Below are 18,533 nucleotides of genomic sequence, written 5' to 3'. Positions count from 1 at the left end.
TTTAATGTTGATGACGATTTCTGTTTTGCCCGGTTTTGTTATTTATATTGGATGTTTTTGTTCACAAAAAGGGATTCTATTCTATTCTATTCTATTCTATTCTATTCTATTCTATTCTATTCTATACTATTCTGTTCTGCATTTCTATTCTATTCTGTTCTGTTCTATTTATTTTATTATTTCTATTCTGTTCCATTCCATATTCTATTCTATTCTATTCTATTCTATTCTATTCTATTCTATTCTATTCTATTCTATTCTATTCTATTCTATTCTATTCTATTCTGCATTTCTGTTCTGTTCTGTTCTGTTTATTATTTCTATTCTGTTCCGTTCCATATTCTATTCTATTCTATTCTATTCTATTCTATTCTATTCTATTCTATTCTATTCTATTCTATTCTATTCTATTCTATTCTATTCTATTCTATTCTATTCTATTCTATTCTGTTCTGCATTTCTGTTCTGTTCTGTTCTGTTTATTATTTCTATTCTGTTCCGTTCCATATTCTATTCTATTCTATTCTATTCTATTCTATTCTATTCTATTCTATTCTATTCTATTCTATTCTATTCTATTCTATTCTATTCTATTCTATTCTATTCTATTCTATTTGTATTCTATTCTATTCTATTCTATTCTATTCCTAAATTCTATTCTATTCTATTCTATTCTATTCTATTCTATTCTATTCTATTCTACCCTACTAAGTGGATATTATAGGACTATCTGTACTTATATTTTATTTCAGTTTATTTCACTTTGTTTTATTCTATTTATTATCTTAGCCAGCTTTCAAATGATTCTGTAAGGTTACAGGGCAAGGATTCCTTCTAGTTTTTTCTCTTTATTATTATTTTATTTGTTTGAGAGGTGTTTTAGGAGCCGGCCAATTGTTTTCTTGTCTTTCTATAAACATCTCCAAGTGGCTTCTGTTTGCAGGCTCTTATCAGCCAGAAAGCTTGTGTGTCTTTGTGGAATTTGTGGCTAAAAAGATACATTTGTGCTCTCCTTTTTTTGTTTATTATTATTATTATTATTTCTTTTATCTGTCTGGAGGACTCTCTAGGCTGCTTGCAATCACCAAAGGCAACAAAGGTAAAACATGAAAAAAATAATAATAAAAAGAAATGAATATTAACTCTAACATTTTGAGACTAGTGCTCTCCTGCTCAACTCCTATTAGGGCTGGTGGAGATGGGAATTGTAGTCCGGCATGTTTTTCCCCCCCCGCACCAAAGTTGGGGGACGTTGAATACAAAATAACAGGGTGGCAAGGGACCTGGGAGGTCATCTAGTCCAAACCCCCCCCCCACTCAAGCAGGAGACCCTCCAAGACCCCATTCCAGACAAACGGCTCTGCAATCTTTTCTTAAAAGCCTCCAGTGATGGGAGCACCCACAACCTCCGAAGTAGGCGAGCGATCCTGCCTCTGGGTGGGCCTTCTTGACTTGGCAAGGGGCACCCGGAGGTCTTCTAGTCCAACCCCCAAACACACACACACCCCGCTCAGAATAGAGAATAACGGAGTTGGGACCTTGGAGGTCCTCTAGTCCCACCCCTATCCCATTTCAGACAAATGGCTGGGCGACCGCTTCTTTAAAAAAGCCTCCAGCGGTGGAGCACTCGCAACTTCTGAAGGAGGTTGTGTGTGGGGGGGGGGGGTGGGCGCCTTCCTGCCGCTGGGCGGCCCTTTCCACTTTGGGGCACTCAGAGATCCTCTAGCCCAACCCTCCGCTCCTGGAAAGATGCATTGGGAGGGAAAGGGGAGGGGGGCTGACTCGTTTGGCAACTGCTGTCTAGGCCCACCAAGAAGGTGTGTGTGTGTGTGTGTGTGTGTGTGTGTGTGTGTGTGTGTGTGTGTGTGTGTGTGGAGAGCTGAGGGTCTGGCGCTGGCCCAGGGCAAGGCGTGAACCCCGGGGCGGCCGCTTGGGGGTCAGCCCGGCGCTCTCCGCCTCTCTTCCCGGCCCAGCAGGGGCGGCACCTCCGCCCAGTACTTAAAGCCGCGGCTGGGGCTGCTCGCTTCGGTTTAGGAGAGGCAGCCAGCGCGGCAGGGAGCGAAAAGCAGCCCAGGGCAAGCTGGTGCGCGCCGTCGGAGAAGGCGAAAAGAAAGGAAAAGAGAAAAAAAAAAGGAGGGAAGAGAGTAGGAAAGAAGGAAGCGAGCAAGCCAAGCAAGGAAAGGAAAGAAGGAGAAAAGAAAGAAAAAAAGGAGGAAAGAGAGTAGGAAAGGAGGAAGCGAGCAAGCCAAGCCAGGAAAGGAAAGAAGGCGAAAAGAAAGAAAAAGAAAAGGAGGAAAGAGAGTAGGAAAGAAGGAAGCGAGCAAGCCAAGCCAGGAAAGGAAAGAAGGTAAAGAAGGGAAGGAAAGAGGAGAGCCGAGACTGCGGGCCGATGGGTCTCCCGTCCTGGACCCCGCTGCTGGCTCTCTGCTGCGCCCTGGGCCTGGCGTCTGGACAGAGGCACACGGTCTTCTGGAACAGCACCAACCCCAAGTGAGTTCGCGTGTCGGGGCGCTGGGAAAGTTGGGGAGGGGGCGCAGGGCAGGCAAGCCTCTGGGCTCGGGAAAACAGGCACCCTCTTTACCCCCCCCCCCGCCTTCCAAGCCGTGGATTTGCGCCGGGTCGAGCTGGCCCAGGGCTAGGCGCCCTCCAGGCGGGCTCCTGCGCGGATTGAGACCCCCTTCTCTCCCCCTTCCCAGACTGGGAAACGGCGGGGGTCTCCGGTTTCAGCGGAGGCCCCCTCTCTGACTGGCCCACCCAGCTGGCTTCCAGACCCCCACCCCACCCCCACCCCCCCAAAGAGGGATTTGGATGGCTGGCAAATGCGTTTCGCTGCGCTTGGTTTCCTGAAGGCAGCCCACCTCCTCAATTAAAAAATTGAGGAACGGCTCAGGGAGCCGGGCCAAGCCTTTGGATCTGGAAGAAGAGGAGTCTCCCCCACAAGGCCACGACCCCACCTCTCTCTCTCACACACACACACACACACACACAGACACACACCCGGTGCCCACTTCCAGCGTCCAACGCCTCCAGATCTGTGGCGTTTTCCCTCCTTGTTTTCTCCCCAAAAACACCCAGAGTGCCACCACCCCTAAGCCGGGACCCTTTCAATCTGGGGGCCGGCTCCAAACCTTGCCAGCCTTCTCCGCGTGCAAAATTGCACGTTTGCACAACCACCCCCCCCAACCACCCCTTTTCCTTCTCTGCTGATCTCTCCCCCACCCCACCCTAACCCACCACCACCACCACCACCCGTGCGTCTCTCTCTCTCGCTCTCTCTCTCTCTCTGCTCTCTAGCATTTTGCTACTGAGAGTTAGACCCCCCCACACCGAACCTTGATTGACAGCTGGGTCTCCCTCCTGTGAGCGGGAGAAGGCAACTTCGTGGCGGGTCAGGGGGGGGGAAAGACTCAAGAGAAAGGGGTCGGTTGCGTGTCCCCCCCCTCCTGTCTCCACCTTGGCAGGAGGGGATGGAAGCGGAGAGAGCTAGAATTTGTAAACATCCAGTGTGTAGGCCTTTCTTGGCAGCCAGCCCGTACCTGGGCATAGTCACAAGGGTGTAAACCAGGAGTAGGAGGAGGAGGAGGAGGAGGAGACAGCCGTGCTAGGAAAGAGAAGGCGTGCCACTAACTATTATTATTATTGTTATTGTTGTTATTATTGTTGTTGTTGTTATTGTTCTTAATGAAGGAGAATATTTGTAGCTCAGGGTTGAAATGAGGAGCCCTTGGTGCCCTTTGAGCTTCTCCTTCTCTTTCTTTCTCTTCTCTTTCTCTTTCTCCTTCTTCTGCTTCTCCTCCTTCTCTCTCTCTTTCTCCCTCTCCTCTTTCTTCTCCTCTTTCTCTTCCTCCTCCCCCTCCTTCTCCTTCTTTCTATTAATAATGATTATTAAATTTAGAGTAGTTAGGGTAATGGCACATCTGGAAGAAAACAAGCAAGCTCAGAGACCACCAAGGACATTTATTATTATTATTATTATTATTAATTATTATTATTATTATTATTATTATTATTATTATTATTATTATTATTATTATCCGCTTATCTCGACGTGGAGCACTTCTAGGCGGCTCTTGGCTTCAATTTTATTTTAACCTGTATATATTGTACTGTTTTAATTTGCCCTGTAAACCGCCCTGAGTCCCTCAGGAAAAGGGTGGTATATAAATCGAAATAATAAATAAATAAATAAATAAATAAATAAATAAATAAATAAATAAATAAATAAATAAATAAATAAATTACCCCTGGCTGCGCCTCCTCGCAGTTCCTAGCCCTAAGCGGTGCCATCCTTTGCCAACCTGAAAAATTCCCCTTCTTCTAAGCCAGGTTAAGGTGGTCAGAAATGCCTTTCAAACCAGCTTTCTAATACAGCTTCAGTATTCTGAGCAAGGGTGGGTGGGTTTTGTTTCGAACATGGCTTGCCAGTCCGGAATGACTTTCAAGTGGCGGGGAGTTCCGACGGCTATCTTTCTCCTCCCGGGGTGATTCTGTGGGCCCGAGTCCCGCCTTGAAGCAAGGCGGGGTGTTCCTGCTCCTGCGGGGCAGGGTGGGGGGGAGAGGGAGAAAGTGAGAGTTTGGACTGGGTTCAGAAGTTGGGGCGATAGGACCGTGGGGATGGGGGAAGAGATCCAGGCTTGGGGATCGAGGCAGAAGGAAGGAAGAAAGAGGATCTTGTGGTCCTGTGTGTGTGGTGGTTTTTTTTTTCTCCTTTCCAGATTGATCTCGGGGTGATGCCACTGGAGTTTGCGGGGGGGGGTGTGCACGCCCGCGCCCGCAGAGGTGTGCCTCTGAGCGTAAGACGAGGGCAAGGTTTCCCTCTGGCACCCGCGGGGTTAATCTCATCGGGGTGGGGGGGAGGATTGTTTTGCAGAGATTGTCTGGCTTTGCAGGGAAGCCAGGGGGCAGCTGCATCCTGTTGTGAAAGCTTCAAGGCTGGGGGCTCTCCAGGTGGTCTTCTTTCCCTCCCCCCTCCTCCCCAGCTTGTCCCTCTCCCCCATTCCCTGATCATTTTTTTAAAAAAAGTTTTTTTTTATTTTCCTCCCCATTTCTTCCTTCTTTCCCTCGGGCTGAAATTCTAAGCAGGCTGCCCAGATGTCAGGACTACACCTCCCCTGTTGCTTTGCCACAGGCCCACAGAGCGCAGATGGAGGAAAGTGAAGGGGTTAGGGTTATTTATTTATCCGTCCAATTTGTTTGCCACTCAGCATTTGGGCGACGCTGGAAGAAGCTCCCGGTTCTAAATCCTCCTCGGCTCCAGAAATGGACTTGGTGATTTGGAACCGGCCTACCTCTAAGGTAGAGGGAACATTTAATAGAAGAACAGACTTGGAAGGGACCTTGGAGGTCATCTAGTCCAACCCACTGCTCAGGCAGGAAACCCTACACCATTTCAGACCAGTGGCTGTCCAGTCTCTTCTTAAAAACCACCAGTGACAACTTAAAAACCACCAGCCACAACTTCTAGTGGCAAGCAGTTCCACTGCTTGATTGTCTTCACTGTTAGGAAATTTTCTCCTTAATTCCCAGGTTGCTTCTCTCCTTGGTTAGTTTCCATCCCTCGCTTCTTGTCCTGCCTTCAGGCGCTTTGGAGGAGAGGTGGACCCCCCCCTCTGTTATTCCAGCTCTGTTATTCTGAGTAGGGGGTTGGACTAGAGGACCTCCGAGGCCCTGGGATTCTCTTGTTCTCATGAAGCGGCTTCCACAGAGACTCTCCTTCCGAGAATCAAGCGCGGGAGAAAATTAACTTTGAGATGTGACTGCGGAGATGGAGCCTCCACTCGCAGGAGCACTCTACCTCTTTTGTCAGAGCTCAGAAACTCCCCCCCCTCCCCGCAAGAGCTTGCTCAGAGGCCTCTCTAGAAGCCCCGGACTCTGAGAACAACGTTGACTCTTCCTCCCCCCCCACTCCCAAATCTTGCAAGGCCAAAAAAAAGGACCTGCACTCTGCATGTGCTCAGAAGCCCTCTCGCTTTTTCTGTGTCTCAGCTTTGGAAAGACAACCCCCCCTCAGGGCAAAAAAACCCGAGGAGGGTCTCTCGCCTTTGTAGAAGGATTGCGCCATCAGGTCATCTCCTCCCTACCCCCCCCTTTAAAAAAAAAAGGCTGGACTTTTGATCAACATTGCAGAAGTTCAACCAGGTGGAAAATCTTGGCCAGGCCAGGCGCGGGGGAAAGTTAGTAGGAGGAGAGAAGCCCAGCCAAGCCTTCTTTTCCCAGGGCAGGCGCCCTGCTGGCCTGGGGCCTCTTCCTTCCCGCCAGCCCTGGACAGCGGCCAAGGGATGGCGCCAGGGTTATCCGGGGCAGGAAGCCTGGCTGTTTTTCGGGGACAAACATCTTGCAAAGTTTTTTCCCCCTCCTTCTTTCTGAAGACAGAAAAGTTGTTTTGTCAAAGCGCCTGCCGATGATGATGATGACAACTCCGGTGTGTGTGTGTGCGGGGGAGAACAGAAGGAGGGGCTGTGTTTTTTTAGGATTGGTGGGGGGGGGGGAAGAAAGAAAACAACCAAGGTAGTTATTGTGGGTGATTCGAATCCGGCCCCGGGCGAGGCCAAGCGAGACGTGGGGAGACATTCAACTCGGATGGAGTTTCTTTTTTGCAGCCAGCCGTGGGAGCGCGGTTTAATGTCGAGAGCCCACCGTCGTCGTATCTCAGGGCACGGCCCCCCCCCTTTAATTTCAGACCTGGGGTGATTGGCACTCCTCTTGCCCACTTAATTCCTGCACACACACATACACCCCCCTTTTCCTGACCCTTTCCTCCCCCCCAAAAATGCCATCTCCTAAGTTCAACCAGCCTTTTCTTCATGCCCAAAACACTTTTTCCAGATGTTTGGAACAAAAGAAAGCAGAGGGGAAACATCTGAAGAACATCTGGAGGGCGCCCCACTGCCTATCCGGGACTGGTGATTATTTTTTTCATGGTTGGTTCAGGCAACACACACACACACACACACACACACACACACACACACACACACACACAAATACAAAAACACCTTCCAGCTCAGCTAAAATTTTTCCCTTTTTTGCTGTGTTCGCTTTTTGGCCTCTCAAAAGTTACGTATATTTTCCCCCCCCCCCCCGTCTAACTTAGCCAGATGTGTTTGGAGGGGTGGGGTGGCCACCATCCTGGGTGATCTTTGCAAACAGGGGTCAGATCCTGGGTGGTGTGAACCCCCCACCCCCCCAGGGCAGGGTGGGAGGCAGGCTGGGTGGGAGGCGAGAGCCCTTTCAAGCCATCTCTCTCTCTCTCTCACTCTTTCTCTGCAAGGATGCTAAAAGTGGTTTATTGCTCCAGCGTGGATCCGCCGCCCTGGCGGGGTTGTCAAACCGGTTTGGGAGAAGCCTTAGTTTGTTCCTTCATTCCCAGATGTGTGTGTGGGGAAGCGGATAAACCTTTAATAACTAATTTCGCCCTTTGGAATGCAGTTTCTCCAGAGGCCGGGATAGGATAGGCCGACTTAAAAGAGGGCCATCGTTGTTTTTTTCCCGGGAGGGGGGCACCATCCATCTTAAGCAGGTTGGCAGAACAAACCAGCATTTCCCCCCCCCCACAAGATGAACGTCCTGCCTCTTCTTTGAGGACAACAGAAACCATGTTTTTAATCCTGGCAAGGAATCCTCATGCACATTACGAGCTGAATTTTCTTGGCTAAGCAAGGCGCTTGTTCAGTGTTCAAGGCGCCTGGTTTTACGGCCTTTTTTTGCCACGGTCGTTAAGCGAATCGCTGCAGGTGTGGAGGGAACCAGGTGGTCGTTAAACGAATCTGGATTTCCCCTTATAGACTTGGCTGGTCGGAAGCCGGATAGATTGTTAATTATCCACAGGGCAATTAACCAGTGGAACAGCTTGCCACCTGAAATTGTGGGTGCTCCATCACTGGAGGTTTTTAAGCCTAGAGTAGAGAGTTACTTGTCCGAGATGCTGTAAATTCTCCTGCTTGAGCAGGGGGCTGGACTAGAAGACCTTCAAGGTCCCTTCCAGCTTATTCTATTCTATTCTATTCTATTCTATTCTATTCTATTCTATTCTATTCTATTCTATTCTATTCTATTCTATTCCATTCCATTCCATTCCATTCCATTCCATTCCATTCCATTCCATTCTATTGCAATCACGTGATCCTGAGATTTGGCAACGGATGTAAAATCCATGCTTGAACTTTTCACGTGACCCTGGGGTTTCTGTGATGGTCGTAAGTATGAGGACTTGTCCTAAGTCGCTTTTTTTCAGGACCGTTGCAACCTCAGTCACTAAAACGAACGGTCGTTAAATTGAGGATGAGCCCTATTCTTCATTTTGACCCACTGCAAGTCCGTCTGGCAGCAAAATAGCAAATGCTGAATCTCCCAAACAAAAATACATGAGGAATAATCGGTGTAAAAATGGCGAGACCGTGAAAATGTGTAAAAATAGGGTGTCTGGCTGTGATCAGAATCGAAAAAGAAATCTTGCAGAGTAAGATCAAACGTTGCTGACTCTTACAAGCGTTATGTAGCGATATATTTGTGGGTTTTTTTTAAAAAAAAATAGATTAAATGGAAGTATAGCAATTGTGCGTTCCTTCACAGAAGAGGAGGGGTTTAAAATGCAGATTATGTCACTTCTTTCCCCCCCCCCATCATCACCCGTAAAAAGTCAAGGACCTTGAAAAGAGCCACAGAAGGAAATTTTTTGTGTGCAATGGGATTTACTCCCTGCATCCCCATTTACATGTAAATAATAATTAATAATAATAATAATAATAATAATAATAATAATAATAATTAATAATAATAATAATAATAATAATAATAATAATAATAATAATAATAATAATAATAATAATAATAATAATAATAATAATATCATTGGGAGGGACCTTGGAGGTCATCTAGTCCAACCCCCTGCTCAGGCAGGAAACCCTATCCCATTTCAGACAAATGGTTGTCCAGTCCCTTTTTCTCCAGCTTCTGGAGGCAGGTAGTTCCACCGGTTTTGTTCTAACTCTTCTGACCTTGTTTAATGACCGTTTACAATGGCACTGAAAAAGCAACTTAGGACCGTTTTTTCACACTTAACAACCGTTCCAGCATCCCCATGGTTCATGTCATCAAAATTGGCCACTGACTCGTACTTACGACGATCACGGTGTCCAGGGGTCATTTATGCGTTGAAATTGATTGTAAGTAAGCTCAGCGTCTCAGCTAGCCTAGCCTTGGCTGGGGCTGATAGGAACTGGAGTTATTGCATAAAGTTTGGGAGGCCTTTGTTGATACGGTGCGATTGTTAACGTCAGTCATTCCAAGACACGCTTGGCTGAAAGAAAACAGTGTTTAATTTCCATTTATTGGATTTGCAAAGAGGCCCGACTGAAAAACGACACGATTAAAAAAGAGATTTTAAAAAAACAGCAAGGAATTGGAGACGGTAAAGCCAAGGAATGTATTTAAACAGCCAAACAAATTTCCGGGGAATTGAAGATAGGCCTAGCAAATCTGGGGGGAAAAAACAACGCTGTTGGCCAGAGAATAAAACTGGATTTAAAATAATCCAACCTCAGGAAGAATACCTTATGATTTAATTATTAAATTGATTGACAGGCCTCCTCGTTATTTAGCTAATGGTGGCCCTTAAGATGCTCTTGGTCAGCCTGTGTAGAAACAATCCTTGATTTATGGCTTATCACGCTCAATTTCACTTTTTTTTTTTTTGCTATCGTTATTATGCAAATCACCGCGGTCATTCAAGGAATCACAGGGTCGTTAAGCAAATCTATCTTTTCTGTCTTGACTGTAGATTCCTTAAAAGCAATCCCTTACTCTCTCAGGGGAGGGAGGGGTCTACCTTGCAGGGTTCTTGGTAAGGATGATTAAGAAGACGCTGAATGAAGTTTGAAAAAGTTTTGGAAGTTTTTAAGCCTTCTTTTTACATTGGTTTTAGGTTTCAGAGGGAGGATTACACTGTCGAGGTGCGTCTGAACGAATATTTGGATATCATCTGTCCGCACTACGAGGATAACAGCGTCCCCGTCCATTCCATGGAGCGCTACACCTTGTACCTGGTTGAACGAGAGGAGTACGACACGTGCAAACCACGCTCTAAGGATCAGGTCCGCTGGCAATGCAACCGGCCGGATGCCCTCCACGGTCCGGAGCGGCTTTCCGAAAAATTCCAGCGTTTCACGCCGTTCACCCTCGGCAAAGAATTCAGAGAGGGCCACGAATATTATTACATCTGTAAGTCTCCTTTTTGGAGAAACTCGTGTTTTCATTGACGGCAGGAGCATCCCCGCTAAAAATCAGGCGCAGAAAATTTAAGAGATAAAATACAAGATGGAAGGAAGGAAGGAAGGAAGGAAGGAAGGAAGGAAGGAAGGAAGGAAGGAAGGAAGGAAGGAAGGAAAAAAAGAATAACAGACTAACAGTTTGAAGGGACCTTGGAGGTCTTCTAGTCCACCCTCCTGCACAAGTAGGAGACTCTATGCCATTTTACACAAATGTTTGTAAAGAATCTCTTCTTAAAAACCAGCAGTGATAAGGAAGGAAGGAAGGAAGGAAGGAAGGAAGGAAGGAAGGAAGGAAGGAAGGAAGGAAGGAAGGAAGGAAAAAAAGAATAACAGACTAACAGTTTGAAGGGACCTTGGAGGTCTTCTAGTCCACCCTCCTGCACAAGCAGGAGACTCTATGCCATTTTACACAAATGTTTGTAAAGAATCTCTTCTTAAAAACCAGCAGTGATGAAGGAAGGAAGGAAGGAAGGAAGGAAGGAAGGAAGGAAGGAAGGAAGGAAGGAAGGAATAGCAGAATAACAGAATTGGAAGGGACCTTAGAGGTCATCTAGTCCAAACCCCTGCTCAAGCAGGAGACCCTATACCATTTCACACAAATAGCCATCCAGTCCCTTCTTGAAAACCTCCAGTGTTGGAGCATCCACAACGTCTGGAGGCGAGTCGTTCCACTGGTTAAATTGGGCTCCAAAACTACAGCCGTTTAAAAATAGGAATGCTCTGCAAATTCTTCTTGGAATACTCCAGGCTAGAGAAGGGCGTATCCTATCCTTTGCTCTTCCAATTTTCTCTTTTCTCTGATTCTCGCCAGCATTTTTAATAGTTTTCCTCTCTTTTTTTCTTTCTCCTCTTGGTTAGCAAAACCAATCCATCGGCACCGAGATTCCTGCCTGAAATTGAAGGTGAAGGTGCTTGGGAAGAAAAGTAAGTATTTTAGCGTTTAAATACTTAATTGCTTTTCCAATATATTTATTTATTTTAATCCCCTTTATATCCCGCCCTTCTCCGAAGACTCAGGGCGGCTTACAATCTAAGCACAAATCAAATGTGCTTAGCAATTTTGGGTTGTCTCAAACTGCTAAGCTTGTAAGCCGCCCTGAGTCTTCGGAGAAGGGCGGGATATAAAGGGGATTAAAATAAATAAATAAAAAATAAATAAAAGCACCAGGATTACCTCCAAAGAATATCGGTAGGGATGAAGGAAGCGACGTCGCCACAGTTACGTCTTTGCACCGTTTCATGGTTCAGACTTACCGCCCACCGTCTCTTCAGCCACTCAGGGTGGGAGATTCAGGTGGTCTTTTTTTCAATGGCGCCTCATTTAGCGACCTTTCAGAGTTGCGACAGTGATGAAAAAGTAATTTGACCTCCCGTCCTGGCCTTCACAGCTTTTGCGGGTCTGTAAAGTGAAGCAAAGCTGATGGCAACATGAATATTTCACTTAGGGACTGCTTCGCTGAACAACCGAGTTGCCGGCCCCCATTACGGTCGCTAAATGAGGACAACTTGAATGGTGCTTCATATAACAACCGCAGGAATTCAAGTAATAACTGTGGTGGGAAAGGCCACCAAACGGGGCAAAACTCACTGAACAAAATGTTTCACTTAGCAACGTAAACTTTGGGTTTAGTTGTGGTCGTAAGTTGAGGACTACCTGTAAAACCCACCTGGAGAAAAAGAGAGAGAAGGATGTGAGGTTCAAGCTGGAAGGGGAAGGGGTTCTCAGGATTCAGCATATCCTGTTTTTTTGGGGTGTCTGACCTTAACAGTGTTCTTTCTTCCATTGTAGCTCAGATACCACCCGGCCACGTGCCCACGCAGAAGGGAAAACTTCAATCAGGTAGGTCTATAAATGGAATTCTTGGAAATTGTGGGGCTGGGGGTGTCCTCATCCCACGGATAAATCATTAGAAATCCATGGGGTCCATATGAGACACAGGTGACCCTCTTCCATGCAGAATGAGACAAACATCCCCCCCTTATTTCTTTCCTCGCTGATCTCTGCAGACGATCCGGATGCCACGATGTTGCGCAGCGTGGGGCACAATTCCGCCCCCCGGCTTGGCAGCCCCCTGCCCTTCATCAACCTCTTGCTGCTGGTCTTCATCTTTCGGGGGCCCTGAAGGGAATCTCGGACCCTGACTGAACCCCCCCGGATTGAGCCAGGCAGGGTGGACTCCGACGAGATCCACGCGGTGAGCGAGGCAGCACCATGGGTCTTCACTATTATCAAGCTCAAAACCGTTGGTAGCACGAGGCGCGAGGAGGCACGACACACGTCGTAGGCGTGGGAAAGGCGGTGTGCAAATCAGCTCTCTCGTTCTCGAGAAAGAACTCGTTGGACTCCCGGTGAGGAGAAAGCAACGCGGCGAGCTGACGACGTGTCCTCTGCAGGTCGGAGACGTGTCCTCCGCGAGTCAGTGATGCCGAGGATCCTGCCAAAGTTGGATGGACTTCGTTGGACTTTTCAAGCAAACTTTATTGGGACTTTTTGAGCAAACTTTGTTAGACTTTCCGAGCAAAGTTCATTGGACGTTTCGAGCAAACTTGGCTGGATGTTTCGAGCAAAATACGTTGGGACTTTTCGAGCAAACTTTGTTAGACTTTTCGAGCAAAGTTCATGGGACGTTTCGAGCAAACTTCGTTGGATGTTTCGAGCAAAATACGTTGGGACTTTTCGAGCAAACTTCGTTGGACTTTTCAAGCAAGGTATAAGACAGACACAGGCTGCTTCCAAAACCACCCACTTCCCTCGGGACCTCCGAGATCATGTGAATAATTTATCAGACTTGAAAAACAGGCAGGACCTGAATTCAAAGAGGATCCCCACCCCGGTGACTTTTATCTTCCCTTCGTCGAACTTTTGTCCTCACAATCCGGACAGAAAGGCTGTGTCCAGAGGATATAGATTCAAGAACTCGGATCAGTACTATTTATTAGAACGGAAGATGAAGGTGGCGAGCCCAGTTTGGCAGCAAGGATCGCAATTTCAAAAGAGGCTTGGAAAAGGGTGGAATTCTCGAGAAGAAGGGGAAAATTTATTTTCTCTTATGCTTTTTATTGTGGGGTATTTTTTTTAATTTGTAAAAAAAAAAGAAAAAAAAGAATAAATGACACCAAACAAGCTGGCTGTGGTTCAACTGGGCGACCTTGTTTTGTGAAACGAGAGGGCCGAGCGCGGAAGATCAGTGGGTGGGGCCTAAAGCAAGGGGGCGGAGCCTGGCGGCAGAGGCAAAAAACATAGTTTTTCTTGCTGGAACGATTCTGTAAATGGAATTTACAAAGTACAAAGGCTAAAATCTTCCTTGCAAATTGTTTTGCTTTGATTCGGATCCCAACTATTATATTTCCTGCCTCAAGGGGCCCAGGTGAAGATGCGAGGGCAACCTTTGAAGCCCGATGTTATTATGGTCTGTTAAAATGTCTGGAGTGATTTGTTTCGGGGATACTGGGGGGAGCCAGGTGGCCCGACGACGTGGGATCGAAGGAAACGAAACTTGCCGGTTGCCAAGATTTTTCAAAGCTCCTTTGATGCATTTTTAACGATGCTTTAAATCGCCTTTTCACCTGGTTTTCTCCCTGGCTGATAAAATACAGTTCTTATTTCACAGAAGAACATAAATAAAACAAGGGGAAGCATTATTGGAAAAAAAAAATAAAAATAAGCAGGCGTCCACCGGTTTGCAGTCCTGAAGTCAAACCCCACACTTTTAACCTTTTTTTCCTCCTGTAAGCCACTCAGAGTCGCTTTGAAACGAGACCAGCCGCAAATACATTTCATCATAATAAATAAAGCAGCTCCGCAGTTCTCAGCCCAATGGCTTGGGTAGGGCCAAGCATTATTTTATGTTACTTGTTTTTTAAAAATATTTTGTGTTTTTTTTTATTGCAATATTGCCTCAATCCTGGAGGGTGAAAGAACTGCGACTAGAGTCATGCATGCTCTTTAGCCCGCTGCAGAATCTGGATTTGGCAGGTTGCAAAGCCGATGTAATCTTGTGTTTGCTGAAGTCCATGCAAACAATCCATGGTTTGCTTTAGGGCAAGCCACGTTGTATGGGGCAGATATATATATATATATATATATATATATATATATATTCTTTTATAGTGCAGTGTCATCACCTTGCTGTCAGGGCAGGTATAACCAAGGAGCTAATTCACTGCCTGAAATTCACTGCCGGATACTCGCTTAGCAACGGACATTCGGGGTAAATGGTGGTCGTAAGTCAAGAACTTCCCCTTATATGAATTACACCTGGTTGCAGATGGCTGAATTTTGATCCCAGGACCGTGGGGAAGCTACGACAGTCGTTAAGTGTGAAAAAGGCTCCTCAGTCACTTTTATTTTACAGTACGCTTTTGCAAAACAGCCACTAAAAGAGCCGGCGTAAGCCGAGGACTGCCTATAGCAGCCGTGAGCCATTATTTCAACCTGGCCCATCACAGAAAGCCAGGAAAGGAGAGGCTGGTAAATCAGAGGCAGTTAATCGCATTTAAGCCTTGTTTTGAGAAGAGGCATCATCGGTCTGTGCCAGCTAAGCTGATGAAGAGAAAGGGAAAAATTGTCGAAAGGTGAATGACATCACGGTCGGCAAATTAAAATAAAATTAAAATAAAATTAAAATGCACTGGATGTTCGCTCTCTGGTCTTTGAAGGCAATCTTGCAACGTGGAGATTCTTTTAAATTTCTTTTGTTTTGTGTGTGTGTGTGTGTGATGGCTTTGTAGTCGGATCCAGGAGAAATTATCCAACGGTGGCGGCAGGATAGCCGCAGTAACTGGGTTGTCCTGACTTGTCGGGCTGAGTGTGTGGTGCGTCCGTGCGCATTTTGCCTTTTCTTTCCGTTCTTTTTTTTAAAACAAAAATCAGGATTATGCTGCCACAGCAGGTTTGGGAACTGGGAGAGTGACCCAGCCAGACAAGTGGCGGGTTTTGTGGCCCAGCTGGAGAAAAACCAAGGAGAGGAGGAAGGAGAATCACGCGTGTTTATTTTTCTCTGTCTTCCAAATTCACCAACGCAACTGTAAAAGTCGAGAAATTCGGGGAGGTGTGAAGCTGGTAATTAATGGGGGGGGGAAACCAAGCTTGGTGGGAAAATGACATAAATTTCAATCCCTCCCACCCCCCTTTTTTTTTAAAAAAAATTCCTTTTCTGATGATTTTAATCCCAGGGCAGGAAAGAGGGAGAAATAATTGACGGTAGGTCCTTGACAAACAAGAGATGTTTGCTTTTTTTTCCAATATTTCTGTTTTTTCCTTTCTTCGGCTCCGAGTTGCAAAGACCCTCAGCTGTCTAAGCTGAGATCGGAGGGAGGATCTTATTCTGCTCTCCTGTTTCTTTTAGGGGGTACAATATTTGCTTTGGGGTGTGTGTGTGTGCGCGCGCATGTGTGTGTGTGTGTGTGTCTGCCTCAAGTGCCCATGAGCTTGGAGTTTTCGCTTGGCACGGCCAAACGGGATGAGTTGTGCTTTTGGGGACACACCCTTGAGGATAATGCAATTAATCTGTACAAGATTGTGGGTGGTTCTGGGGGGGGGAAAGTGAGTTGCACCACCCCCACCCCCCAAAAAAATCCCGCCTTCTTTCTGTGCCAGATGATATGATTAAATTGAACAATAATGAAGGTATAAGACTTTCACACCAGCAAGTCAACCTGGCATTGATTGATTGAGTCAATCTTTTCATTCCTCATTCCTTCATTCCTATCCTCTTTATTATTGTTATAAATAACTCAAGGTAATAAACATACCGAGTACTCTTCCTCCTGTTTTCCCTGTCACAACAATCCTGTAAGGTAGATTGAGCTGAGAGGGAAGGACTAGCCCAGAGTCGCCCAACCGGGTTTTGTGCTTAAGGTGGGACTAGAATTCACTGTCTCCTGGTGATAGGCCCAAGGCGGCACTAGAACTCACCGTCTCCTAGCGATTGTCCCAAAGTCACCCAGCCAGCTTTCATGCCTAAAGCAGAACTAGAACTCACCATCTCCTAGTGATTAGCCCAAAGTCACCAGGTTGGCTTTCATGCCTAAGGTGGAACTAGAATTCCCTGTCTCCTGGTTTCTGACCTCATGCCTTTAGCCTACGGAACCCACTTCTCAATTTATCTTAAATGTGTTGATTTAACAGTTCAACAACTGTGAAAGCAAACAATTGGCTTTGTTTCTGGTTCGGCCATATGGGAATGGTGTTATGTTATCCCCCCCCCCATTCGTTTTGTTTAAAAAACAAAAAAAGTGGTGAAAAGAAAAGAAAAAATACCCCACCCCCCCACCCCCGAGCAGATGGGAAAGGCCTGTCTGTACACACCGCTTGCAAAGACCGGATTAGCCAATGCGGGTGGGATATAGAGCCGGCTTAAAAATATACTTCTGAGTTTGTTTTTCAACCAAATATATAATTAGGCTGTAGGTTACGGAAAGGGTAACCCAACAAAAAAAATATATTATGTTTTCATACTTGGATGGAGACAGGAAGAAAGGAAATGCTGTTGAGACTTGGTTCAACATATATATATATATATATATATATATATATATATATATATATATATATATATATATATATATATATATATATATATATATATATATATATATATATATATATATATATATATATATATATATATATATATATATATATATATATATATATATATATATATAAATGATTTACGACTCTATATATATATATATATGAATGATTTACGACTCTAAACCAGTCCTGAGTTAACATCTCAACTCAGATACTGTACTGAACTCAGAAAAACAGGTTAATTCCTGAAATGGCTCCAGCTGAAGCGAGTGGAGGCACCCAGAATCTTGGTGGGAGGACTACAGCACCCATAAACCCCAGCAAACGAGGCCTGTTCTGGATTTATTTAAGTTTTTTAAAATAATAATAATAATAATTTGCCGTCAACATTTTTATAAATAACTCACCAAGTCTTGCAAGATTCGTTGGCAAAAAAAAAGGAAGAAAAGAGAAGTGGGTACTTGTTATCTTTTTTTTATTGCTTCTTTTTTCTTTGTACAGTTTTTATAACTACCTGGAGATATTTACAAAAGCCCGGCTTTAAATGAAACCTGTAAATCATTTTTGGAGACAGATAGGCCGGTTAATAAAGAGCCTGAGAGTTTGAAAGTCATAACGGGCCCTTTGCTTTTGGAGTTCCTATTCTATCGCTCAATAATGTTGACATATAATTTATTTCCCCTGTTCTGAAGCTGGAAATAAAACTCGCTTTCTCTCGCGCTTATTGTTTAGCCTGGCATTCTTTCTTGGGTCTTTTGAGCGTCCTTTGGGGATAATTGAACTAAATAGAAACTTCTTTCTTTTCCTTTTTCCTTCCTTCCTTCCTTCCTTCCTTCCTTCCTTCCTTCCTTCCTGTCTTCTTTCCATCCACCCATCACTCCCTCTCTTCCTCCTTAGCTTCCTTCCTCTCCCTTCTCCTTCTCTCCTTCCTTCCTCTTTCATTTTTCCTTCCTTCCTTCCTCCATCCTTCTATCCATTTCATCCTTCTATCCATTTCCTTCACCGCTCCTCCCTCCCTTCTTTTCCTCTTCTCTCTCCTTCCTTCCTTCCTTCCTTCCTTCGTCCTCCTCCCTCCCTCCCTCTCTTCCTTCCTCTTTCATTCCCTTCTTTCTTCTCCTCTGCCTTACCTCCTCCCTCCCTCCCTCTCTTCCTTCCTCTTTCATTCCCTTCTTTCTTCTCCTCTGCCTTACCTCCTCCCTCCCTCCCTCTCTTCCTTCCTCTTTCATTCCCTTCTTTCTTCTCCTCTGCCTTACCTCCTCCCTCCCTCCCTCTCTTCCTTCCTCTTTCATTCCCTTCTTTCTTCTCCTCTGCCTTACCTCCTCCCTCCCTCCCTCTCTTCCTTCCTCTTTCATTCCCTTCTTTCTTCTCTGCCTTACCTCCTCCCTCCCTCCCTCTCTTCCTTCCTCTTTCATTCCCTTCTTTCTTCTCCTCTGCCTTACCTCCTCCCTCCCTCCCTCTCTTCCTTCCTCTTTCATTCCCTTCTTTCTTCTCCTCTGCCTTACCTCCTCCCTCCCTCCCTCTCTTCCTCTTTCACTTTCCCTTCTTCTCCTCTGCCTTACCTCCTCCCTCCCTCCCTCTCTTTCCCTTTCTCTTCCTCCCTCCCTCCGCTTCGCCAAGAAGCCCACCGGCCGACTCGCAGCGCCGCGCTCCCCTCGCGAAGCGCCCGGGCGGAGCAGCGCGATCCTCCCCCGGAAAGGCGGAGCTGATGTGCCCTCCGCGCCCGCCCG

The 18,533-nt window shown here is 46.0% G+C and overlaps 1 protein-coding gene across 1 annotated transcript; it reads left to right on the top strand.

Annotated features, from left to right (window-relative positions):
• Positions 1-1,674: 1,674 nt before the first annotated feature.
• Positions 1,675-13,411, top strand: LOC308675336 (ephrin-A1-like). Its single transcript, XM_081340570.1, has 5 exons — positions 1,675-2,490; positions 9,923-10,218; positions 11,127-11,192; positions 12,058-12,108; positions 12,276-13,411. Exons 1-5 carry the CDS (start codon positions 2,390-2,392, stop codon positions 12,389-12,391), a joined length of 630 nt encoding a protein of 209 aa, XP_081196696.1. The 5' UTR covers positions 1,675-2,389; the 3' UTR covers positions 12,392-13,411.
• The last annotated feature ends 5,122 nt before the right edge of the window (positions 13,412-18,533 follow it).

This window comes from Vipera berus (assembly GCF_964194415.1).
Source record: "Vipera berus genome assembly, chromosome: 16".
In the NCBI taxonomy this organism is placed as follows: Eukaryota; Metazoa; Chordata; class Lepidosauria; order Squamata; family Viperidae; genus Vipera; species Vipera berus.
The sequence above is the reverse complement of the archived record's forward strand: the minus strand, read 5'-3'. Positions and strand labels throughout refer to the sequence as shown.

Bases quoted from the DNA above. Each gene is read 5' to 3' on its own strand.
- LOC308675336 (XM_081340570.1), top strand. From the start codon at position 2,390: ATGGGTCTCCCGTCCTGGACCCCGCTGCTGGCTCTCTGCTGCGCCCTG. The intron at 2,491-9,922 runs GTGAGTTCGCGT...CATTGGTTTTAG, and splicing joins TGGAACAGCACCAACCCCAA to GTTTCAGAGGGAGGATTACA. The intron at 10,219-11,126 runs GTAAGTCTCCTT...CCTCTTGGTTAG, and splicing joins CCACGAATATTATTACATCT to CAAAACCAATCCATCGGCAC.